At 39.3% G+C, this 26,190-nt stretch overlaps 1 protein-coding gene and 1 pseudogene across 1 annotated transcript; both read right to left on the minus strand.

Moving 5' to 3' along the window:
• Positions 1–7,031: 7,031 nt before the first annotated feature.
• Positions 7,032–7,640, minus strand: LOC140628488 (nucleophosmin pseudogene; annotated as a pseudogene).
• A 17,959-nt stretch (positions 7,641–25,599) lies between these two features.
• LOC140627678 (cytochrome c oxidase subunit 8A, mitochondrial-like) lies at positions 25,600–25,794 on the minus strand. The gene has a single exon (XM_072816158.1). It carries the CDS (start codon positions 25,792–25,794, stop codon positions 25,600–25,602), a length of 195 nt encoding a protein of 64 aa, XP_072672259.1.
• Between the last annotated feature and the right edge of the window lie 396 nt (positions 25,795–26,190).

Raw genomic sequence — 26,190 nt, forward strand, 5'->3', positions numbered from 1 at the left:
GCTCCGCCAACAACGTGACCCAGCCTGCCTGCGGCCCCTCCCCCAGTTTTCCAGAGCCGGTGCCCTTCCTTTTAGGCACAACCTTTGTCCTCATTGAAATTGCCTCATTCTTGCTTCTTTTCTTTCTTTTCCTTTTAGTTTTTCATCCCAAATTTGTTTTACCTTTGCCACTACTCCTTTCTTCTTTCTACATTCTAGATATCTCTGGTTCTCCTCGACTTTCAGTTACCTCATACATGTACAGCATTTTATAATAGACAAAACTGTCTTTCTGTTATTTTACCAAATTATTATAATACTATAAGGTAAGCTGGGAACTGAGTTTCCCAATTTTACAAATGAAGAAACTAAGCCCAGAAAAGTGGACCAATTTTCCAAAAGCTGCAACAGCTAGTACATGTTAGAGTGCACAGAACCTAATTCTTTTTGCTTCAGTGAGCCCCGTTCTGCTAGAGATCGAGGTCTAATTCATCCGACTAATTGAAAAGATAGGAAAAATAGAAAGAGTGTGAGCCTAAATTCATATAGTAAGTCAGTGACAAAACTGGATTCAAAACAAGTTGCTTCCTTGTTTAATTCTGTGACAGAAAGCAACTTCATAAAGGGGTTGAGATGCTGTTCTCTGGCCCAAAATTCTTTCCTCTTTTGACTGAGCTCAGCCCTGACACTTTTAAGAAACCTCTAAAAACGTTTATTTTATTCTGTCCCACTCCATGCAGGAAAATACACTAAACATGTTTTAAAAACGAGGCTGAAACTTCTTTGTGAAGCATTGTTCATGAATGATGTGAAAGAGTGGTGGGTGAGGGTTTGTGCTGTGTAAGTATGGAAAAGACAAGTTAGCAGTCCTGATCCCTTTCCAAAGGTATAGTTTTTCTCTCCATTCAAATGTTATCTCTAGGTTTGTACAAGAACCCAGCATAGAATACCGAATACCTCGTATTTTATTTATTTTCATCATTACTCTCTTTTTTTATTTTGATAATAGTCACTCTCAAATAGAAGTTAATCGTAGATAATTGTGTAAACTTCTGGGCCTTGATTTATGGCCATTCTTGTGTAAAATACTGGTGCCATTCTGTATTGTCAGTAATCCATGTAGTGAGATGAAGAGGTCTTAGCTTAAGTTTGAGGTGTGTAATTACCTGGAGTTTAGACAAGTTTGAGCACATCTTGGAAACTGGTAGGGCAGGCCACTAGAAGACAATTGCAGAGAAAACTCCTGATCTCTTGAGAAATAACTTATCCTAAGAGAAGAGGGAGTCAAACAATTTAGAATAAATGGAAAATCAATTCTGAGTATTGCAGGGGATTTGGTTGTACTACAAAGTGTATTTATTTTGAACTAGGTATACAACATCTCTCTGCGGCAATTTAAGGGTAGGTAGAAAAGTGGAGAACATTAAGTGAAACCTATTTCAGTTTTACTCTGATGACTGTCATAACTTTTTCTGTCTAGAACAAATGACCATTTGGATTTAAAGGAAATACATGTAAATAAATAAACAGCAGGAAGCATTAATAGAACAATAAGCTTATGAAATTGTTAGTTAATTTTAGGGGGGGAACCCTGATGCATTGTTTTATTTAGTGGTGTTTCAAATGAAAAAGTGCTGTAACAGGAGACCTATGGGGAGAAAAGCTCTGTTAATTCACAGCAAAGGTAGAAACTTCATACCCTTACCTCTACCCACTCATATTTCTCCTAGTCTACCTGCCTTGATGCCAAGAAAAATGCCTCCAGAAAACACCAGAGACAGAATTTTCTGGCCAGGCTACAATATTTGCTCTTCAAGGCTGATCCTGTTGTCCTCCTGGACTCCTGGTCCAATTAGTACCTGCTCCATTCTCTCTAAGATCCCAGTTTTCCTCTTTCATTGCAATTGTTTCAAAGGTAAGAAAAATGACTCCTCCAAGTATATAAAATCCAAATAGGGAAAAGAAGAGTTGGGGTTTCACCATCAACTGGCAGACTCTCAGTTGGAGAATTTACAAAGATAATTTCACAGGCAATGATCTCTGGGACAATAGTTTCTCTTACTTTTGCATTTATTTTTTAACACAAGCAAATGAGTAATGAACCTGTATATGACAGTCCAAATGATAGATGCATGCATAGTTAGACTGGAATACATTGATTTGAGACATGAATTGAGAAAAGGTACAAGTGATATGGCAAACAGGAGACCAGATATAACAGAATTTATTCATTCATTATGAACTTGCATGTAGGGGTGCCTGGGTGGTTCAGTCCATTAAGCATCTAACTCTTGGGTTTCAGCTCAGGTCATAATCTCGGGGTCGTGAGATTGAGCCCCAAGTCAGGTTCCACACTGCTTGAGACTCTTTCCCTCTCCCTCCCCCTGCACCCCTCTCCCCAGCTCACATGAGTGCACTTGTGCACTCTTTCGAATAAAAAGAATAAATCTTAAAATAAAAAAGAACTTGCATGTAAAGAATAGGGCTACACAAGACGGTGGTAGAGAATACAAATATGAATGAAACCCAGTATTGGTCCTCAAGATTAGGCTCAAGCTGGGGAGGGGAAAATAAAAGGAGTTTTAGAAGAATTACAAGGAGTATCTTTATATCAGACACTGTACTAGGATTAAGATGGGAGTAAAAGTAAGGTTTGATATAAAAAGATGGGGATGAATTTACCATGATTCTTAGCCTCAGGGAAATTACAGATCAGTGGAGAAAAATAAAACATGAAGCTAGATAATGTTTTTTATTAGAAGACTCAAGAAGATGAAAAAGTATTTAATACATATAGTACATACATTTCACACCTAAAATGATTTCTAAGATGATACATGTTGCAAGGCACTGTACTAAGTGATGTAGGGTATGGGAAGAACAACAACAAGAAGACATCTATAAATGTGCTTTGAACTGTTGAGGGCATTTATACAAAATGAAGATGTATAATGAGACTTGTAAAATCACACAACTTCCTCTGTGTAAAGTTGACCTGTCCTGAAGATCTTTTGTTGAAACGTAATTCACATACTATAAAATTCATCATTTCAAGGAGTATGATTCAGTAGTTGTTAGTACACTCACAGATTTGTGTAACCACCACCACTATCTAATTTCAGAACATTTTCATTACCCCAAAAGGAAACTCCATACACCCATAATCACTCATCCCCTCTCCTTCCTCCCACAAACAAGTCCCTGGCATTGGGATGCCTGGGGTGGCTCAACGGTTGAGTCTTTGGCTCAGGGCATGATCCTGGGGTCGGGATCCAGTCCCACGGGAGCCCGCTTCTCTCTGCCTCTCTCTCTCTCTCTCTCTCTCTCTGTGTGTGTCTATCATGAATAAATAAATAAAAGCTTTTTAAAAGAAAAACATGTCCGTGGCAAATTCTAATTTATTTTCTGTCTTTATGTATTTCAGATCCCTTCTGAAAATTTCCTGTAAATTAAATAATACAGCAGGTCGTCTTCTGTGACTGGCTTTTTTCGCTTAGCATGATATTATCAGGGCTTATGCATGATATAGCATATATTAGTACTTTATCTTTTTTCCATTCCTTTTATGATTAAATAATATCTCATTGTATGGAAACACAACATATTGTTTTCCAATATGCATGTTTGAATTATTTCCACTTACTAGTTCTTATGAATAATGCTGCTATGAACATTTGTGTACAAGTTTTTGTGTGGATACATTTTCAATTCCCTTGGGCATATAACTGGGTATAGAATTGCTGGATAATATGGTAGCCCTATGTTGAACCCTTTGAAGAATTGCAAACTGTTTTCCAAGGCACTGTGCCATTTTAACATCACCACCAGCAAGTATCAGAGTGCCAATCTCTCCACATCTTCATTAACATTTGTCATTTTAATTATAGTTAGCTTAGTAGGTGTGAAGTAGTATCTCATTGTGGTTTTGATTTACATTTCCCTGATGGATAACAAAGTAGAGCATCTTTGTATGTACTTATTGGCCATTTGCACATCTTCTTTGGAGAAATGTCTATTCATATCCTTTGCTCATTTTCCAATTGGATTATTGGTCCTTTACTATTGAGTTGAAATATATATATATATATATATACCTGGATATGTGTTCATTATCAGATATGTGGTTTGCAAATATTTTCTCTTTTTCTATGGATTTTTTCAATTTATTGATGTGTCATCTAAAGCACAAAAGATTTTAATTTTGATTAAGTATAATTTATCAGTTTTTCCTTTCATTCCTTGGACTTTTGATATCATATCTAAGGAACTATTCTATAACTTAAGGGCATGAAGATGTACACCTAAGTTTTCTTCTAAGATTTTTATAGTTTTATCATTTACACTTAGATTGTTAATCTAATTTGAAATATTTTTTGTATATTGTGGAAAAAAGGTATCTAACTTCTTTCTTTCACATGTAAATATTCAGTTGTTACAGCACTATATGTTTAAAAAACCAGTCTTTCTTTGTAGGTAATTGATCATAAAATGTGAAGGTTTATTTCTTTTATTTTTTTTTAAAGGTTTATTTCTGAACTCTCAATTCTATTTCATTTATTTATATTTCTAACCTATGACTCTAACACAAATCTTGATTACTGTAGCTTTGAAGTGAGTTTTAGAATTAAGAGGTATGAGTGCTAAAACTGTATTCCTTTTTTTCTGGATTGTTTTCAGTATTCTGGTCCTGGGACTCCTGGATGGCTCAGCGGTTGAGCCTTTGGCTCAGGGCATAATCCCGGAGTCTTGGAATCCTGTCTTGCATCAGGCTCCCTGCATGGGGCCTGTTTCTCCCTCTGCCTATGTCTCTGCCTCTCTCTCCTTGTGTCTCTAATGAACAAATAAATAAAATATTTTAAAAAATAAATATTCTGGTCCTTTGTGGTTTCATATTAATTTTAGGATCACCTTGGCAATTTTTGAAATAATCAAGCTGGAATTTTGATAGGATCTGGTTTTCTTTTTTTTTTTTTTTAAGATTTTGTGCATTTATTTGAGAGAGAGAGAGAACACAAACAGGGGGAGTAACAGAGGGAGAGGGAAAAGCAGGGCTCAGCCTCAGGACCCTGGTATCATGACCTGAGCCGAAGGCAGACACTTAACCAACTGTGCTATCCAGGTGCACCAATAGGGACTGTGGTGAATGTGTACAAAATTTGGCAGAGTATCAACATCATAACAGTATTAAGTCTTCCAATCCGTGAACATGGAATGGATGTTTTCCCACATATTTAGTTCTTAAATTTTTATTAATGATATTTTGTACCTTTTTCATGTATAAGTTTTGTACTTTGTTGTTAAATTTATTCCTAAGTGTTTCTGATGCTATTTTAAATTTAAAAAATTTAAAGGTTATTTATTTATTCATTCATGAGAGATACAGAGAGAGGCAGAGACACAGGCAGAGGGAGGAGAAGCAGGCTCCATGTAGGAGCCTAATGTGGGACTCAATCCCAGAACTCTGGGATCACACCCTGAGCTGAAGGCAGATGCTCAACCACTGAGCCACCCAGGCATCCCTTAAATAAAATTGCTTCCTTAATTTCACTTTCAGATTGTTCATTGCAAATGTGTGAAAATATAACTGTTGTATGTTGGTTTTGTATTGTACAACCCTATCAAAATGATGTATTAGTTCTAGTTCTAGTATTTTTATGGATTCCTTAGAATTTTCTGTATACAAAATTATGACATTTGAAAGTAGATAGAGGGGCAGCCTGGGTGGCTCAGTGGTTTAGCACTGCCTTCAGCCCAGGGCGTGATCCTGGGGACCCGGGCTCCCTGCATGGAGCTTGGTTCGACCTCTGCCTGTGTCTCTGCCTCTTTCTCTGTCTCTCATGAATAAATAAATAAAATCTTAAAAAAAAAGTAGATATAGTTTTATTTATTTCTTTTTTAATTTAAATTCAATTTGTTGATTTATACTGTATTATTAATTTCAAGGGTAGAATCCAGTGAAGTTTTACTTCTTTCTTAATTTGGATTTATTTTATACCCTTTTCTTTCCTAATTTCCCTGGACAGAATCTCTACTACAAGAGTGAATAGAATAGAAGAGGAAGAGTAAGGAGTGCTTGTGTGGAACAGTCAGTTAAGTGTTCAACCCTTGGTCTCAGGTCTTGGTCTCAGAGTCAAGAGATTGAGCCCCATAGCAGGTTCCCTGCTGAGCGTGGAGTTGGCTTGGGATTCTTTCTCCTTCTCCCTCTGCTCCTCACACTTGTGCTCACTCTCTCTTTCAAATAAATAAATAAATCTCTTTTTTTAATAAGTAAATCTTTAAAAAAAAAGTAGTGAGAGGAAAATATCCTTGGCCTATTCCTGATCTAAGAAGAAAGGGTTTTTATTGGTGCTGTATTAGCTTCCTATTGCCACTATAACAATTTACTGCAAAGTTAGTGATTGAGTGTAACACAAAATTATTCTCTTAACATTTCTGGAGGTTGGGAATCTAAAATCAGTTGCACTTAGTTAAAAACAAGATGTCAGGAGATCTGTTTCTTCTGGAGGATCTAGGGAAGAATCTGCTTCCTTGCATTTTCTTGCTTCTAGAGACTACATGCATTCCGTGGCTCATGGGCTCCATCCTCCATCTCCAAATTCAGTAGTGTAACATCGTCTCTAATCTCTCATATTCTCTCTTTGACTCTGATCCCCTGCCTTCCTCTTATAGGGAAACTTGTGATTACATTGAGCACACCCAAATAATCCAGCATAATCTCCACATCTTAAGATCTTACTAACATCTTGTAAAGACTATTTTACTATGTGAAATAACATAGTAACATATTCACAGTTTCTAGGAATTAGAACAGGAGCCATTATTCAGCCATCAAAGGTGCCCTTCTTCAGTTTGGGTAAATTCTCTTCTATTCCTACTTTGTTGAGTGTTTTTTGTTTTGTTTTGTTTGTCATGAAAGGGGTTTGGATTTTGTTAAAGTTTTTTCCTACATCTACTGAGATGATCATGTGTTTTTTGCACTTTATTCTATTAATAGGGTGATTGATTCTTATATATTGAACCAATCTAGTATTTCTGTAATAAATTCCACTTCTTCATGACATATAATCCCCTTTATATGTTCCCAGGTTCAGTTTGATAGTATTTTGTTGAAGATTTTTGTGTTTATATTCATCAAAATCATCATCATCGTCGTCGTCGTCGTCGTCATCATCATCTTCATTAGCAGCAAGTTTTACTTTTTTCTGTGGAAACATGCTACCACTTCCAGGGGCAGAATGCTTTCCAGATATACTAAGGAGTTTCATATCCTCTTCTTTTTCATCTTTTGACTCTGCATCTTCCTCCACAGCTACTAAGTGCTGTCCACTAATATGCACAGGCCCCGAACCACATTTCAACTGTAAGACTACAGGTGGTGTTATTTCAAAGCCCCCAAGGGACACTGTTGGCTGTACAGACATCTTCAAAGTTGCCAGTGTGACTTTAATTGGACCCCCTTCATAATTCATTGCCTCTGCTTCAACAATGTGCAATTTATCCTTTGCACCAGCTCCCAAACTGACCGTTCTTAAAGATAACTGGTGCTCATTTTCATCATTATCCACCTTAAAGTGGTAATCTTTGTCAGCTTTTACTTCACAACCGAAAAGATAGTTCTGGAGCCTCAAGGGGCTCATGTCCATGTCCAATGAATCTTCCATGGGGTGGTAGTTTGCACTTAGTTGGGAGAGAAGGCAGAAGGAGGCACACGACTACTGTTCCACAGAACAGCCACACAGGAGGGAATCACACCAGAGGCTATTTACTTTTCTTTTTATTTTATGTTCAGATTCAGGAAGAATATTCATATCTCTTTGCATTCATAAAATGTACTTTCAAAGTTTTTTTTCATGACCATTAAAAATAAGTAGAAACAAAAAAATAAGTAGAAACATGTATATGGGAACACACATATTTCCTTTTGCCTCAGGCTCTAATATGGCTCAGCACAGCACTGCAGTTTCTGTTTTTATTAAAAGTTTCAATATTTTGTTCATCATAGATTTTTACATTAATTTTAATTTTAGGGGATCCCTGGGTGGCTCAGCATTTTAACACCTGCCTTCAGCCCAGGGCATGATCCTGGAGTCCTGGGATTGAGTCCCGCATCAGGCTCCCTGCATGGAGCCTGCTTCTCCCTCTGCCTGTGTCTCTGCCCCCACCCCCATGTGTCTCCCATGAATAAATGGATAAAATTTAAAATTTTTTTTAATTTTAAAGAAATATTGCATTCATGACCTCACACCTACTAGAATGGCCATAACCGAAAGACAACGAGCATTGGCAAGAATGTGGAGAAACTGAACCTTCATACATGTATTTCTGGTGAGAATGTAAAATGAAGGGATCCCTGGGTGGCTCAGCGGTTTAGCGCCTGCCTATCCTGGAGTCCCGGGATGGAGTCCCGCGTTGGGCTCCCGGCATGGAGCCTGTTTCACCCTCTGCCTGTGTCTCTCTGCCTCTCTCTCTCACTGTGTCTATCATGAATAAATAAATAAAATCTTTAAGAAAGAGAGAGAATGTAAAATGAGGAATAGTGTGGCAGTTCCTCAAAAAATTAAACCTAGAGTTAATATATGATCCAAAGGTTCTTCTGCTAAGTATATGTCCAAGAGAATGAAAAACATGCCCACAGAAAAACTTGTTCATAATAGCATTATTCATATAGCCAAAGAGTGGAAATGAGTCAAATGTCCATCACCTGATGAATGGATAAACAAAATTTAGTATATTCACACATTGGATGAATTTTGGAAACATTATACCAAATTAAAGAAGCCAATCACAAAAGACCACATATTCTATAACTTACACGAAATGTCTAGAACAGACAAATATATAGAGACACAAAATATTTGTGGTTGCCTAGGGCTAGGAGGAGAGAGGTTAGGGGTTGATGAAAATGAGAACTGACACTTATAAGGTCCAAAGATTCTTTCTGGGGCAGTGAAAATGTCCTAAAAATAGATTATTGTGATGATTGCACAACTCTAGATATACTAAAAATCATTGTATTGTGCACTTTATTTTTTTTTACAATTTTATTTACGTATTTTTTTAGTGAACTCTACACACAACATAGAGCTTGAACTTACAACCTTGAGATCAAGAATTGCATGCTCTATTGACTGAGCCAGCCAGGCACCACTATATTGTGCACTTAAAAGGAGTGAGCTTGGGAAGCCTGGGTGGCTCAGCGGTTGGGCACCTGTCTTTGGTTCAGGTCGTGATCCTGGGATCTCAGGATCTGGGATCAAGTCCCACATCAGGCTCCCTGCATGGAGCCTGCTTCTCCCTCTGCCTATGTGTCTGCCTCTGTCTCTCACTCTGTGTCTTTCATGAATAAATAAATAAATCTTTAAAAAAATAAAGGAGTGAGCTTTATGGTATGTAAATTATATCTCAATGAAACTAAATGAGTAAACAAATATTGAAATCTTATTTATTACTGAGTTTTTGATGCTCTCTTAAATTTTACATCCAAGGCAAATGCCATATTTCACCCTTCCTGGCTCTGGAAATCAGTGACTCCCAAAGGCTTCTTGCATAAACTCAGATGTTGCCCAAAATTGCCTGAAATTCCAACCATTAAAGATTGTCCCTTTAGCCTAAATTCTTCACTCCTTTTAGAATGCTAATTCCTTGGGAAATATCAGAAAGGGAGACAGAACATGAGAGACTCCTAACTCTGGGAAACGAACTAGGGGTGGTGGAAGGGGAGGTGGGCGGGGGGTCGGAGTGACTGGGTGATCTGGGTGATCTGGGCACTGAGAGGGGTACTTGATTGGATGAGCACTGGGTGATATTCTATATGTTGGCAAATTGAACACCAATAAAAAATAAATTCATAAAAAAAAGGAATGCTAATTCTTCAAGAGGAAGAAGAAAATATCTCAGTAAGTTTTGTCCATTATTGACATCTTGTAGTAAAGTTATTGGTTATTTTCTCCAGAGTGTTTCTTAATAGGAAAGTGTCAGACAATAAGGCTCTGAAACAGAAGGAGCACCAGGGATGAAAAAAGTCTGGGAAAAAATCTTAAGGGCCATAAAAGCAAACTGTGCCTTTTCAGAAGCCTGGGTGGCTCAGCAGTTGAGCATCTGCCTTTGGCTCAGGGCATGATCTCGGAGTCCCGGATGAGTCCCACATTGGGCTCCCCATAGGGAGCCTGCTTCTCCCTTTGCTTATATCTCTGTCTCTCTGTGTGTCTCTCATGAATAAATAAAATCTTAAAAAATACCTGTGACTTTTTAATATGAATTTCCTATGATCAATTTAATATTTATTAAATACCTACCTACTTTGTGTCAGGCTCTGGGCTAGGTGCAGGCGTATAGCAGCGAAAAGGATAGACATGTTCCATGCCTTTAATGACTTCACAATCTGGTAGGAGAGATAGACCAGTAAAGACCTCATTTTGTACAATGTCAAGTATTGTGATAAATGTATGAGGTAATGCACAGAGGAGGGGAAGTTTTAGGGCTTGCACAGTGCTTTATAGTTTACAAGCATGTTCTCTCACCCATGATCTCATTGGATGTTCACAATACTCATTTGAGTTGATTAAGTAGAGATTGGTATTCTCATTTTTACACATGAGAAAACTGAGGTTATGCTGAATGGTAGTGAGGACTAGAATCCAGGTTTCATAATCTTTTCACTACATCCTACAACTTCTACACACAGGGACTTGCCTATTCTCCTTGTCTCACAGTGCTGGAGCTATAAGAGATATGCTTGGATGAGTTTCATTTTCTGTCCTCCCTCATACCCCTCAAAATCTGCTTTCTTGGGTATTTCCAAAAACACAGTCAACACTTGAAAGGTATAAAGGAGGCAGGAGTCAGTAACTACATCCTTAGTTAAATGATATATACAACTGTGCTGGGATATACTAGAGTTCCTTTTCATAAGTTCTTTGCCAGCCTCTTGCTTTTTTGCCAAATAGAATAATAATGGCATTATTGATCACTTCTAAACAAAAAACTCAGTCTATTCAAATGTGAACTAGACCTCATTGCCTATTGTACTCTGTTTAATTTCAGGAAAATACAAAACATGTCTGTGATTTATTTGCATTTATCTCGTAAAAATGTTTAGAAAAAGCTATGTGCTGCCGATACCTCTTGTGGCTTCTTTAGTAAGCTTTTTTTAAAAAAACTTCTTTTAAAGACTTTATTTATTTTTTCATGAGAGTCACACAGAGAGAGGCAGAGACATGGGCAGAGGGAGAAGCAGGCTCCATGTAGGGAGCCCAATGTGGGACTCCATCCAGGGACCGCGGGATCACACCTTGAGCCAAAGGCAGATGCTCAACTGCTGAGCCACCCGGGCGTCCCTAATAAGCTTTTTAAGTTATCTTATGCTGTTCTTAAAACTAGGTCCTCTGTGACAAGGATGGTTATTTGTTATTTGTTTTTGATATGCCAGAGTGTTGCAAGTTGGCTCAAATGGGCTGTGCATTTTGAATTAGGGTTGAAAGCTTCAGCCACAGAGTGAAAAGCAAAATTCTAAATTTAGTCATAATATCCTCATTCAGATCTCAGGCTTCTCAATCAGATCACTTTCACACTTTAAACTTAGATTCTAGGCATACCCTAAAGACTGAGGTTTTAAAAGTCATCTCCTGCTTTACTCTCCTCACCTTTATACTCTTTCACTTAAACAAACAAACAAACAAATATGAATTGCTCTTCCTTAGTGACTACACAGAAAGGTATCAGGCCTCTATTGAGGTGGATAGAATTTGGTCTACATAAAAAGAACATACTAACTTTGCCTTAGCCTAGAGAATCTCTGGGTGGAATGGTTAAAGATAGTCCTAACATTCCAAGACTGTAAATTCCTGGATGCTAAAATAACTAAAGTTTTAAAGATGAACTAATTTAGATTTTTTCCTCAAGATTTTATTTTTAAGTAATCTCTACACCCAACATGTGACTTCAATTCACAACCCCAAGATCAAGAGTTGTATACCCCACCAACTGAGCCAGCCAGGCACCCCTAAACTGAACTGCTATGTCTAAGAAAGCTAAGAGGCAAAAGACACTATAAAAAAGTTTCTGAAAAATTTATTAAAAAAAGAAAGAATAAACGTTTCTGAGGTTTTATAACAGTAATAACTAACCCTTATGTTGTATGCCAAGTATTAGTCTAAGAACTTTATGTGTATCTGCTCTTATTTGTTCAGAAACCCTATGAGATTGTTCTACTATCCCATTATATAGATGGAGAACAGGAGGCACTGAGAGATTAAGCAACTTGCCCAAAGTCACATAACTGGCAGGTGACAGAGCTAGGATTGAAATATAGGCAACTAGGATCAAGATCCATGATATACTACACTATAAGAGGCCTTGTTAAAAGACTTGTTCCTCCTCTCCCTTTCACTCCCAAATAACAGCTCTCAGGTTCTTTGAACTACGTATATATATTTCATACATATACACATATATGTATATATATATATGCATATCCCTTTGGCTTATGGCTTTATATTCTATTAAAATGAGTACAGTCTATTTTTATAACGAGTGGGTTTTGTTCCAAAAACTTGATTTTAAGTTCTTGGGAACTCAGACTGCATCTTCCCATAGAAACAGCATTATGCATATTAATTAAACTCTCAGGCCAGACTGTAGAAATCAAACTTTTGTAGAACTAAACCATAGGAATAATAGAACTGATCCAAGCATTAGGTCTTAGAAGAAGGTCTTGTTCATGGGATGGAATATAGGGGGAGGGAAGGGAAAAAATCCAAGCTCTTTTTCTTGAGCAGAGAGCCAGTCCACCAACAAAATATTCAAATAGGTAAGTTTACTTTTTGTAGCCCCTTGCTTTACAGAGCTCCTCTTTCAGGCTCTTGAGTGCCAAAACCCTCAGGTTCATCCTAAGAGATCACCTACCTACGTACTAGTTTCTATTGCTAACATAACAAAATAACACAAAACCAGTGGCTTAAAATAATAGCCATTTATTAGCTCACAGTTCCCATGAGTTAGAGGTCTGGTATAGTTTAACTGAATCCTCTACTCAGGTCTCACAAGGTTAAATAAAGGTATTGCCCAGGGCTGCAATTCTCATCTGGGCCTCATGGTCTTCTTCCAAGCTCAATCAAGTTAACAAAATTCAATTATTGCATATGTAGAACTGAGTAGCTGTCAATCAAGGACCACTTTTAGCTCCAAAAGGCGGCTCACATTCCTTTCCATTTATCCTCTTCCATTTTCAAATCAACAACAAAAAACTTTTTACACATCAAATCCCGCTAGTACTTCAAATCTCTGACTGCCTGCATTGTCACTAGTTGAGGAAACTTTCTACTTTTAAAGAAAGATCCCATTGATTAGATCAGGCCTACCCATAAAATCTATTTTATGGTCAAGTGATTTAGGACTTTAATTTCATCTGCAAAAACACTAGATGAGTGTTTGATCAAATAACTGATAAAAGGTGTGTGTGTACACAAGGAACCCAGGAATCTTTAGAAGGCCATCTTAAATTTCTTCCTATCATACCACGAAAGTCTGCTAGGCCTCACAGAATGACCTACCCTTGCTACCAGAACCTAAACTCTCAGTTCCAGATATCCTAATATTTATGTGTCACGAGGCAAAGTAAGCTAATTATAGCCTGTAGGCAATGGACCATTATTTGACATAACTATACTAATAAATAAAAGTCTAGTAGCTGTTCTAACTCTACTAGAGGTATTTATATACATAGAAAGAAGGTGCTTATTAATCTAAAAGTGATTTCATATAGTTTGTTTTCAGGCAGTATAACAAATTTATGAGAATAATTCAGGCCATTTGATGAAAGATATTTAGGGACAGAGGTCAAGACCTACTTGGGAACCTACTCTTACCTACTTTATTTCTCCAAAGTTTAACTTTGCCCCTTCCTCCCACAGATTTTCTGAAAATTCACTTTATTTGCTTCTCAATGGCCCAACTGCCTGTTGCATCAGGGGCCTTGGAGAAGAGGGAAGTATGTAAGGGAAGAGAAGAGTAGAGGTGACAGTAGATGCCAATATGAAATATCATTTGTGATCAAGTATTTGTAAGTTAGAGACTGTACAAGGTAAAATTTTAGAGGTTGCACGAAGGCTACTTGCCCTACAAATAACTTTGCATAACAGTTTACAAATGCCCAAGGAGAACAAGTCTTAAGACCTCTCTTACCACCTTTAGTTAGAGAGCAAAGCTTGAATTCCTCAAGAGCATGTCATTCTCTGAAGAGGCTTTGATTTCATACATAGGCAAAGGACCTCTCGGTCTCTCTCTGTCTCTGTCTCCCTCAAGTTCAACTCAAGTTTTCAGTTGTTTTTCACTTATCCTAAATTTTCAGGTGGATAGTGGGACCTCTTTCTGTCTCATATACCTAATTTGACATATGGTGGGCAGTCCGGGTGGCTCAGTGGTTTAGCGCCTGCCTTCAGCCCAGGGCGTGATCCTGGAGACCCGAGATTGAGTCCCACATTGGGCTCCCTGCATGGAGCCTGCTTCTCTCTCTGCCTGTGTCTCTGTCTCTCTGTGTGTGTCTCTCATGAATAAATAAATAAAATCTTAAAAAAAATAATTTAACATATGGTGACAAACAAAATCAGGAATTCAGCTCATAAATCAACTGCCAGCTCCTCCTTCATATCTCTGGTCCTTTCATTTACACTGCTAGGTACTCTGGAAGTACAAAGACATAGGATACCATTCTCATCTTGAAGTACCTTAGAATCCAGTAGAGGAGCTGGAACATATAGAAGTGACAGTGCAATCAAGACTGTAAATATCAAACAGCTGCCACTGCTTCCTGATTAAAATCCAAGCTCTTTAGCTAGATCAAACCATTCCTGGGTGCCTGTGTCTGGTCCAGCCTCGTTTCTCACTACCCTCCTTCTACTTCACCTAAAATCAATTTACATAGTATTCCATAATACCTTTTCTGTGTATCTTTATTTTTGCCTGGGCTGCCCTTGACCACTTCCCCTCTTCACCACTCGAAATTTTACCCATATTTTAAGACTTTAGTTTTGAAAGCTTTTGTGACCACAGCATCTTCCCCTTCTCTGAACTGTAATATTAACTATCAGTACCCCTCATTTTGCTCTTGGAATATAACTGCTTTGTGTGAAACCTATTTTTTATCCACTTTAGTCTTTCTTCCCTGTAGATCAGCAAGGGCTTAAGAGTCTAAATTTTTTAAATTTTTATTTATTTATGATAGTCACACAGAGAGAGAGAGAGGCAGAGACACAGGCAGAGGGAGAAGCAGGCTCCATGCACTGGGAGCCCGACGTGGGATTCGATCCCGGGTCTCCGGGATCGCACCCTGGGCCAAAGGCAGGCGCCAAACCACCGCGCCACCCAGGGATCCCCCAAGAGTCTAAATTTTTAAATCTCTGTACTTGTGTAATACTGCCTGGCTCAGTGCTCAGTTATGACTTGGTTAATTCATTGATCAGAATCAGGAGAGGGAGTGAAAGTAGTGGTAAAATTACTTTGTAAAGGACACTGAGGCCTCTTAGAGAAGAATATATCCACTGCTCATGATGCACCCCATCTAGGTAGTTATTTCATTTCATTTTTTAAAGTTTTATTTATTTATTTTTAGAGAGAGAGAAAGTGAGCAAGCCCATGTGGAGGAAAGGGCAAAGGGAGCAAGAGAATCTCAAGCAGACTCCCTGATGAGCATGGAGCCTAATGCAGGGCTCCATCTCAGGATCCTGAGATCATGACCTAAGCCAAAATTAAGAGTGGACACTTAACCAACTGAGCCACCTAGGCACCCCTAGATAGCTATTTTAGATATAATAACCACAACAGGGTCAACTTTTTCTCAGAAGAATAAGTCTATCTCTATAATAAAATTGGCCAGGTTGTTCCGAGGAAGCTATATCACCAATTTGAGGCCATGTCTTCTCTTAACCCCCTACTTCCATTCCCCAGGAAAGAAAGAGCCTAGATATAAAAAAGCTCACTTCTAGAAAGACAGTAATTTTAATAGAAACTTAAAACTTGTCCTGTTACCATAGTAACTTGCAGAAATGGGCCCAACCTGATGTTTAGAATAAAAGAGAAAAGACAGGGTCCCAGGGCCTTTCCCTTATTTCTATCCCTCTATTTCTCCTGTCTTTAGGCACCTCCGACAAAACTTTAAGCTAATTGAGTACAGAGACCCTATCTTACTTATAGCTTTAATTTCTAGAGCAGGGCTTAGCATAGTGCCCTGCAAATTATTTTCACACCCAGCAAAAGTTTATTAAAATGAAAGGTTAAACACTGACACTTAGAAGTTATAGATATATGATATCCAGTATTGGGAGCAGGATGGAGTGGATATACTGGCTAATCAATTAACCACAAGTAATTATTAAGTGCCTTATGCAAGACTCTGATGCTTCAAGGAATACAGAGATGAGTAATACATGATCCGTGCCTTCTAAAAATTCATAGACTCATTGTAAAGACAAGATATACTCATAAATGAAACACCTCCAGAAAAATATTGACTTAGTATAGAAGAAAAGATCAGACTATAAGTCAGGAGTAGAGCTAGGGGCCTATTGGCTATTCACGTATTTGTGACCTTGGACAAATAACCTTTCTGATCATGTTTCCTCCTCCTTGCTCTTTCTAACTCATAGGATTATATAGTATTTCAGATAAGTGAGAGTATTTACACATGTGAAAAAGGGTAAAATGCCAAACTAAAGTACCACATAGTTAGAATATCATATTGTTATTGTTCTAAGCAGTATGGCTCAGATTGTAGATATGCCTTTTGACTGTACCATCATCATAACAAGAAACCCAGGCAGGAATTTCAGGAGGAAAGAAGTCAGTTGCCTCCACCTTATTTACTATTTTTTTAAAAACTATTTTTTGGGGTATGATTAACACAAAAAAGCTGTATATATTTAATGTATACAATATAATGAGTTTGGAGATAAGTATACACCCATGAAACCATCACCACAGTCTATGCCATAAACATATCCATCACCACCAAAACGTTCCCCCCATCCTCTTATTTTTTTATGATGAGCTAACATAAGATCTACCCTCTTAGCAAATGCAATACAGTATTGCTAACTATGGGCACTACGCTGCACAGTGAATCTGTAGGATTTATTCATCTTGTATAACTAAAACTCTGTGCCCATTTCCCCCTACCTTCAATCCCTAGCAACTACTATTCTACTCTCTGCTTCCAAGAGTTTGACTATTTTAGATTCCTCATATAAGTGGTATTATGTAATATTTGTCCTTCTGTGTCTGGCTTCTTTCACTTGCATAATGTCCTCTAGGTTCATGAGGGAGGTGAGTTCTCAATAAACAAATCATTCCTTGTCTCCTCCTTTCTCTTTTCTGGCAGTGTCTCTCTCTCTCTCTCTCTCTCTCTCTCTCTCTCTCTCTCTCTCTCTCTCTCCACACACACACACACACACACACACACACACACACATCTCCAGATGAAATAAATTTTTAATGAAGGTTAAGGGTAGTTCCTAAAGTTGTGACAAGTAGTCACAAAAAGATACGCCTTGAGGTTGTGGATGGGAATTTCCCAATGCCTTCTCCCTACCATTTCCTATTTGGAGATAAAGAGATAATGAATTTTACATCGTCTCTGCCCTCAAATAACTCCAGTTGGTCAATCAACTTTTTTCCCGGGGCCAGAGAGGTAACATAAATGAATTAAGTTACCAGAGAGAAGACAGTAGGGAGTTGTAGAGACTATGGACAACTAGAGGATGTATGCTCCATATGATGACATTTTTATTTAAAAATTGGGACAACAGTAAACCTGAATACACCTCAAAAGACCTGTCTGTTTGCCCAAAGGTCACCCTAGAAAGGTACTTACTTGATTGCTTTTTGTCTCTTTCTTGGCCAATTGGCACCCACACAACCTAACCCCTTTCCAATTCTGCAAAATTTTCACTTAAAGAAAGTAGCCCAACAGTGGCAATGAGGACCATAGTGGATAGGAAAACTGGAAACCTGAATTTTTGCCCCAGCTCTGACCCTGACTTTCCACATGCCTATTCCCAAGTGCCCCATCTTGAAATGCCTGCCCAGCAAGTAAGTCTTTGAGTCTCATTTTTTTTTGAGATTTTATTTATTTATTTGACAGAGAGAGTACAAGCAGGAGGAGTGGCAGGCAGAGGGAGTAGCAGGCTTCCTGAGGAGCAGGGAACACGATGTGGAGTTCCATCCCAGGACCCTGGGATCATGACCTGAGCCAAAGGCAGATGCTTAACTGACTGAGCTACCCACGTGCCTCAAGCATCAGTTTCTTTAACTATACAAATAAAGGATTTAAGTTCGGATCCCTAATTGCCTTTCAACTGAGACATTCTATATTTAAACTTGGGGTGAGGAAGATGGAGTACTGATAGTTTATTTTTTTACTCATGCCAGCATTCCCTCTCTGGTCTTGAGAACAACCCAACTTAACTTTGGGTTGGCTTGGACTTAGAGAAGTCAGCTTTCACTGGATAAAAATATTTTTTCTTTGCAACTTTGCCATCAGTCAGAGAAGAGGGCTACTCTTGCAGAAGACCCATCAATACCTCCTTGATTCCCTTCTGCTGCAAGCAGGAGAGAGAGATTGGATACAGAAAGTTAAAGTGAAGAAGTGACACTTGAAGAAAGAAATGGTAGTGGCAATACTGAAGATCTCTAAGAAATCTTTGGCCTTTGACCTCGCAGTCATGGTGGCCCATATCCACCTCAGCCATTTCTTAGTTTTCTACCAACTTTCACCCAATGGCTGTTGTAGAGTATCGCATCCTGGTTTCCCCACCCAAAAAAGCATGAAGATTGTGGTGCCGGGGGAAGCCAGGTAGAGACCATCCTGTAAATATGTGTATTTGGGGTAGGAGGATAAAGGGCAATGGAATCCCTGGGGTCACCTCTCCTCACCACACAATGAACAACTAAGAGGCTTGGCTGATGGGGGGAGCTTTTTGGGGGGAAGGCAAAGGAATTTTACTGAGAAGGATGGCACCAATCAGGTTGAAGTGGGTGATGAAGTCCCAGAGCCTATGGGTAGATTATTTGTGCAGAAACTCACATGAGAGGGGGTTGGTACTTTCCCTACTTTTCCTATTGCTTCTGTTCTCTCCTGGGGCTTGGCTAAGAACTGTTTAGGAAAATCACCATTCTTCAAGATTTGCCTGCCTTGGGATGGAACAAAGATCTATTCACCATCAAATAAGTCAATCTTTCAACCAAAGAAACGGACTTTTCTCCAAGGGCTTCTACAGAGGGAAGTCAAGAGGAGGATAAGGTAGTATAAGGTGTTGTCTTTGCCTTGCTGTACAGCTCTGGTGCACAGCTTTCTCACTGATCATTTTATTGGAAAACATGAGGCTAATACTAGTGAGTGTAGCTCCTGAGGATCTTCTCAACATTACTCTCCTCAAAAAGCAGGGAACAAATGCCTTGTGGAAAAGTTTTTATAAACTTCCTTTAATTCCTCTTCTACCCTTTTCCCCTCCCCATCCTGAAATTCCTGTACTTTATTCTTCTTTCTCTCTAGCCTTTGTGTCTGTTCTTCACACAAAGCCGAAACATCAAAAGAGGTGAAGCATTCAGGTTTATATCTTCTAGCAGAGAGGCACTCTCCCCAGATCCCCATGGGCCTGCCTCCCTAGAAAATCCATTTAATGATGTGGAGTTAGAGGAGAAAATCCCCTGAGAGGGTGCCTGGGTGGCTCAGTCAGATGAGTGTCTGCCTTCAGCTCAGGTCATGATCCTGGAGTCTTGGGATGGAGGCTCACTGGGTGTTGAAGCAGGGAGCCTCTTCTCCTTCTGCCTCTGCACCTCCTCCTGCTCGCGCTCTCTCTCGCTCTCTATCTCTATCAAATAAGTACATAAAAAATCTTTTAAAAATCCCCTGAGAGAGTAAGAATGAGGTAAGGCAAAAGTTTTCTTTTTTAGTCTGAGTGGGCTATCTGGGAAAGGCACAGAAAACACACACATACACATTCTTTCCTCCTCTGTATGTGTTTTTATCTGTATGTGAATATGTGTCTAATGTGTACACATATGTATATTAAAATATAATGTATGTGCTTATGGGAAAGAATCTTAAGTTATACATAGCATTGCTTTCTTGGCACTCTATGACTTATGCCATTTTTCTAGGAAGTGATTAAATGGCTCCAAGAGTTATTTTTCTAAGATTTTCTAGGTTGGTACCATAGCAAGCTGGTAGAAGAAGCATTGCCAAGCGAAAGAAAGGTGCTGTACTTGAATCTCCAAGGGCAGTGAGTGGTAGACTCACTGCAGCCAGGCTCAGCCAACCCTCTCCCTTATGAAGCTTTCCTTCCTTGGACCTTGATTCTGGGCTGATTATACCACCAAGATCCACTGAATTTTCTATGACAGATCCATGGAGATCCCAATTATCTGGATACCATTTTGAGAAGTAGCAGCCTAGGCCTTACATCTCCAGTGGATAGCCAGGTGTCCACCTCTAAGACTAGACCAAAAGGTGAGTGCTAGTGGCACTGGGTAGGGAGGGAGAAGTGAGTCTCAGAAAAATTAGATAGCAGGTGAAGCTGAATCCTAGCATCTCTCCTTTCCTGAGACACGCATATCTCTCAAGTGCCTTGTCCACTCCCATCTCATTTATTTACCTGACATTTAAAACCTGACCCATTTCCTGGCTATTAATGAATGGAATGTGGACCATTTTCCCACGTAGACAGGTATTTCTATCTGAAAACTTTTAGAGATCATATATCCGGTTCTCTCAATTCTTATCTAGGAAACTGAGTTCCATAATGTGGACAGGATTTGTCCAAAGTTACACAGCAAGTTGTAGAACTGCAAATGGCTCCTGATTCCCTGATCTATGTTTTCTACTACAACACAGTGAGTCTTGACCTCTGTTTTGTTGATTAGGTGCCTTATATCTCCATTTACTTTCCATAGGTGGAAGAACAGATCTATCTCCAGGTCCAAGTTACCCCCATTTATGTCTTTCAATGTAAGAACAATTTTTACCAGTTTCCTCATTGATTTACTTCTATGTATGTCACACTGGCTCCAGCAAAACTCATTTGTTTGTCAAGGTCCCAATTTCTCAGTATAAAGAAGGAGATGGGCTTTCCAGCCACAACCTGGGAGGAGGACTCTGCCCTATATAACTTCCTATGGCTTGATTCCCAAGGGATTTGATGGACATACTCTTGGAAGAACAATTGGTTATAAAACTACAATAAGTATGATAGTGAGTTGAAAGCCACCTATGGAGGCCCAGATACCTCAATATTAAGGCTAAGAACTGAGCAGGAAAAGCCAGAGATTCTAGATAGGGAGCAAAAAATATTTCCTGTTTGAAACCTCCTTGCCATTGTTTACCCTTTATGCCTGTCTTGTCATTGTTTACCCTTTATGCCTGTCCCACAAAGTATAAAATGGTGCACTTCACTTTAAAAAAAGACAAAATAAGCTCCAAGAGTTTCAGTATACTGTTCACAGACATAATGAAATTACAATTTCTATTGAATCCCAATTCACTTCACACTTCTCTCCAGGTTTACCTCCTAATTTACTCATTAGAGGTTTTACCCATTTGTCATTAACCAAGAAAGATCGAGATGCATGTCTGAGTGTTCAACTATCTTTGATTTTTTTAAAAGATTTTATTTATTTATTCATGAGACACACAGAGAGGGGGGGTGGAGGGCAGAGACACAGGCAGAGGGAGAAGCAGGCTCCATGCAGGGAGCCCAACGTGGGACTCGATCCCTGTACTCCAGGATCAGGCCCTGGGCCAAAGGCGGCCCTAAACCGCTGAGCCACCCAGGCTGCCCAACTATCTTTGATTTCTGTATCTTCAGCTATTTCTTCATTTAGCTTGAGTAGGTAGGTCATATTTTTCACCAAAAGACTTGATTGTTCCTTAGTGTTTGATGCCACAACCTGATTTTAGCAAATAATGCCACTTCTTTTTTTAAAAAAAGGATTTTGTTTATTTATTTGAGAGAGAGAGAGAGAGAGAGAAAGAGAGAGAGAATGCATGAACAGGGAGGAGCGGTAGAAACAGAGGGAGAAGCAGAGTCCCCAATAAGCAGGGAGCCCAATGTGGGACTTGATCCCAGGACCCTGGGATCATGACCTGAGCCAAAGGCCAATGCTTAACCGACTGAGCCACCCAGGTACCCCACAAATAATGCCACTCCTAAATGGAGAGAAAATAGAAGAAAATGAGAACGAGTTTGGAATATGTTTGTCTTTCTTTTTCTCAGATTGATCTTTTTCTGGTGAGCAGAACAATGGCTATTCAAGTCAGCTCGCACATAGGGCTAGAGATTTGGGATTTTCTAATGGGGGAAGTAGGGATGAGAAAAAATGAGGAATAAAAGAGGAGTGAGTGAGAATGAGAAGTAGGTGACTATGGGTGCAGGTGTGGAAAGTTAGAAGGGTTAGAATGATAGGAGCAAGTGCTGAAATAAATGTCCAAGAATAGAGGCAGAAGTAGGGAGCAAGGAGGGGGAAGTTTTGAGAGAGTAGCTCTAAAGTTTTAGTCCCAGAGCCAAGTGCTACACATTTGAGTGACTGTAGCTCAGAATGTGTGTGTGTCTGTATGTCTGTGTGTCTGTGTATGTGTATGAGAGAGAGAGAGAGAGAGGGACAGACAGAGATAGAGTTTAATGGTTGGCATCCCAGAATTCAGAAGTGTTCAATGGCACACTCATGAATAAATCTCTATTCAGAAGTTTTCTCAAGAAGCAAAACAAGAGAAAATAAGTAGATGAGTCTTCAGGGTATTTTAAAAATATTTATTTTAGAGAGAGAGTGTGTGAGTTAGCGGGAGTGGCAGGGAGAGAGAGAGAGAATCTCAAGCAGACTCTTTGATGAGTGCAGAGCTTGATGCAGGGCTCAAACCCATGACCCTGAGATCATAACCCTAGCCAAAACCAAGAGTCAGATGCCCAAATGACTGAGCCACCTAGGTGCCCTGAGTCTACAGTTTTTGATTAGACATTTCTACTTGGGATTTTTCTCAGAAACTTCCAAAGTGATATAAATTTGATCATACAATTAGTGGTGGAAAATATTTCATTTGTAAATGTAGCCAAAACTTTCCAGAGAGGAAGCTGTTTAGTGTTTGTTCAGACTAGTAACTACCTCTAAACCCCTCAGCCAAGGAATTTTGAGGCGGAGAGTAGGCAAGAACATGTGATATGGACCTGTTAGGTATTTTTCTTCTTTAATGCAGTAAGGTTAAACTCAACTTTGTCTTAGATATTCTCCTCCCCACTATTCCTACCCAGGATGCCTATACCTTCAATTCTACAATTCCAACTCAGGTATCTATACAAATTTGCCTATAAGAGCTCTAGCCAGAACCATGCTGCTCCAGGGGCATCTCTCCGGAGCCCAACCATATTTCATTTTGCTTCTCTCCTTTACCTTCATTTATATATAAAGAAGAACAGTAATATTGTCATCTTCCCTGAGCAAATTGGCTGTTCCCTCTCCTGGGTTGATGGCTTTGTCTGTATCTACTCTATCACGAACTATGACCTCATGGACCTCCTGTTCTAGAATAGTCACTTGATCAACCTGAGCCCCAACATCCCTATAGTGCTGGTAGCCAACAGGAGTGACATGCTGTGGAACCATGAGGTATCACCAGAAGGGATTTCGTAGCTTCCCAGTGACCTGGATAGTATTTACTCCAAGATCTCTGGCAGGGAGTATGTTTGATAATTTCTAGAAGCTATGTCAGGAGGTGCACCACAAGTATATTTGGAGTGGTTGACAAGGTCATCAACAATGCTTGGGTCAGTGGGAGGTGGGTGGAGAGCAGCAAGGGAGACATGGGGAAAACACAGGAGGAGGCTCCTTTCTCACCCCAAATCTACCGATATACACACAGGGTCTGACCTCTAAGAGCAAGGCATTTGTTATCTATACCTGAAGAGTCAGAAATGGTGAACTGAGAAATGGAGGATTTTTCTTTCTCTTCCTCTGCTACTAAAACTTCTCGATTCTAAGTTTGTGGTTTCTGTTCTTATTGGTTATTTCTTATGGAAGCAGAAACCTTCTGAGAAGATCCATCCCTTCATACATTCTGATGCCTTTCCATCAGATTACACCGTCCCTTAGCTTGGAAAAGGTAGAATTAGGTCCCCTGAAATTTTCACTGTTTCTCAGTACTTTAAGGAATACCCCACTTGCAGTTGCTCTTTAAGGCTTCTTTTCTCTTTTCCAAATTATTCATCTATTTCTAAAATCAAAGGTATGACCTTACTTCTGAGATTTCATTTGAGTTCACCTCTTCCTTTCCTCAAATGATCCCAAGGGTCTCCTTCCCAAAACTGGTAAACAACACAGCATCATAGTCTAGTTGTTCTGAAGTCTTATTTTCCCCATCCCCCCCCCAAACCCCTGTTGTGTTTTCTTGCTTCTGTTTCTTTTTTAAATTTTTCAAATTTTTTTGTATATTATTTTATTGGAGTTCGATTTGTCAACATATAGTATAACACCCAGTGCTCATCCCGTCAAGTGCCCCCCTCACTGCCCGTCACCCAGTCACCCCATCCCCTCTTCCACCACCCCTTGTTCGTTTCCCAGAGTTAGGAGTCTCTCATGGTCTGTCACCCTCACTGATATTTCCCACTCATTTTCTCTCCTTTATTCCCTTTCACTATTTTTTATATTCCCCAAATGAATGAGACCATACAATATTTGTCCTTCTCCGATTGACTTACTTCACTCAGCATAATACCCTCCAGTTCCATCCACGTAGAAGCAAATGGTGGGTATTTGTCATTTCCAATGGCTGGGTAATATTCCATTGTATATATATCCCATATCTTCTTTATCCATTCATCTTTTGATGGACACCAAGGCTCCCTCCACAGTTTGGCTATTGTGGACATTGCTGCTATAAACATTGGGGCGCAGGTGTCCTGGCGTTTCACTGCATCTGTATCTTTGGGGTAAATCCCTAGCAATGTTCTTAGCTGTTTTTCTCCTACCTACCATTCCTCCGAGTTTAGGTTCCCTGGGATATGCATAATAAAGTGAAGAAGACAGCTAGGTGCAAGGCAGAATATTGATATCATTTTTTAGTGTGGTAACAGCTAAATTTCTGTAAATGTGTGTTTATGTATGCATTTATGAAGGGTAATATTTGGCTCTTAAATTTTGATGTTTTCCTAAATAAGTGAATGCGAGAAGAGGAACCATTAAATGACAAATATATCTTGTTTTTCAATAAAATACATTATAGCTTCACCACTATTTTAGTGAGGCTGTCAGTCTAACAGAAATGCTATTTTTATGGAAACTCATACAAATTTCATTCCTGATAAGAAATAAGAAGGGAAAGATGCTGAATAGGGTCTACTTGTTTATTTTTTCAGATTTAAATAGATTTTATTATTACGTGGAGGACCTACCAAGCAGGGCCTTGTAAACCAATATATGTAGTTCCAGGATGTCACCATGGAGAAATCAAGAGGTTATGATTGCAGAAGAGATCATTGTAATTGAAGGACATGATCTAGGGAAGGCCAGCCAAGAATGCAGCAAACATGATCAAGATAGGCCAAGGGTGCTCAGGTCACAGGGCAAGAGACAGGACAGCCCCCTTCACTCCCACTTCTTGTAGCTCTCCAAATGTGACAGGACCCAGACCAATGGCAAGAGAAAACATAGGAAGCAGGAGGTGAGCCCAATGGTCCTGAGCTGCTCCCATGGCCAGTGGAATGGATCTAGGCACGGTACCAGGAGCCTCCAGGCTAGGCCTGTCAGGCCCCTCAGCAACAATGCTGTCAGTACAGACATGAGCACACAGAATGAGTTCAGACAGTGGCCACAGGAACTCAAGTTTGGGAACCATTTCTTTATTAAAGAGTTCTTACTCTGTGCCAGCCACTGGGACTAGAGCCAAGGATACATTCAAATATGAATAAGCCATGTCCCCTGCTTTCAAAGATACAGCACTATAAGCACTCTAGAAATACTTTTATTTTTTAAATTTTAAAAAATTCTATTTCTTTATTTGAGAGTGGGGGAGGAGCAGAGGGAGAGAGAATCCTGAAGCAGACTCGCCACTGATAATCAAATCTTAAAAAAAATAAATAAAATGCTAGAAGAGTTGATTGAAGGAAACAATTTCTCATGATGTGATCATTAGATAATGCTACAAGGAGAAGTAAGACTTGGATTGGACTTTATATT

Source organism: Canis lupus, chromosome X (genome assembly GCF_048164855.1).
Source record: "Canis lupus baileyi chromosome X, mCanLup2.hap1, whole genome shotgun sequence".
Lineage (NCBI taxonomy): Eukaryota > Metazoa > Chordata > Mammalia > Carnivora > Canidae > Canis > Canis lupus.

What these genes read in the sequence shown, in the direction of transcription:
- LOC140627678 (XM_072816158.1), bottom strand. Translation starts at nt 25,794, where the DNA reads ATGTCTGTACTGACAGCATTGTTGCTGAGGGGCCTGACAGGCCTAGCC.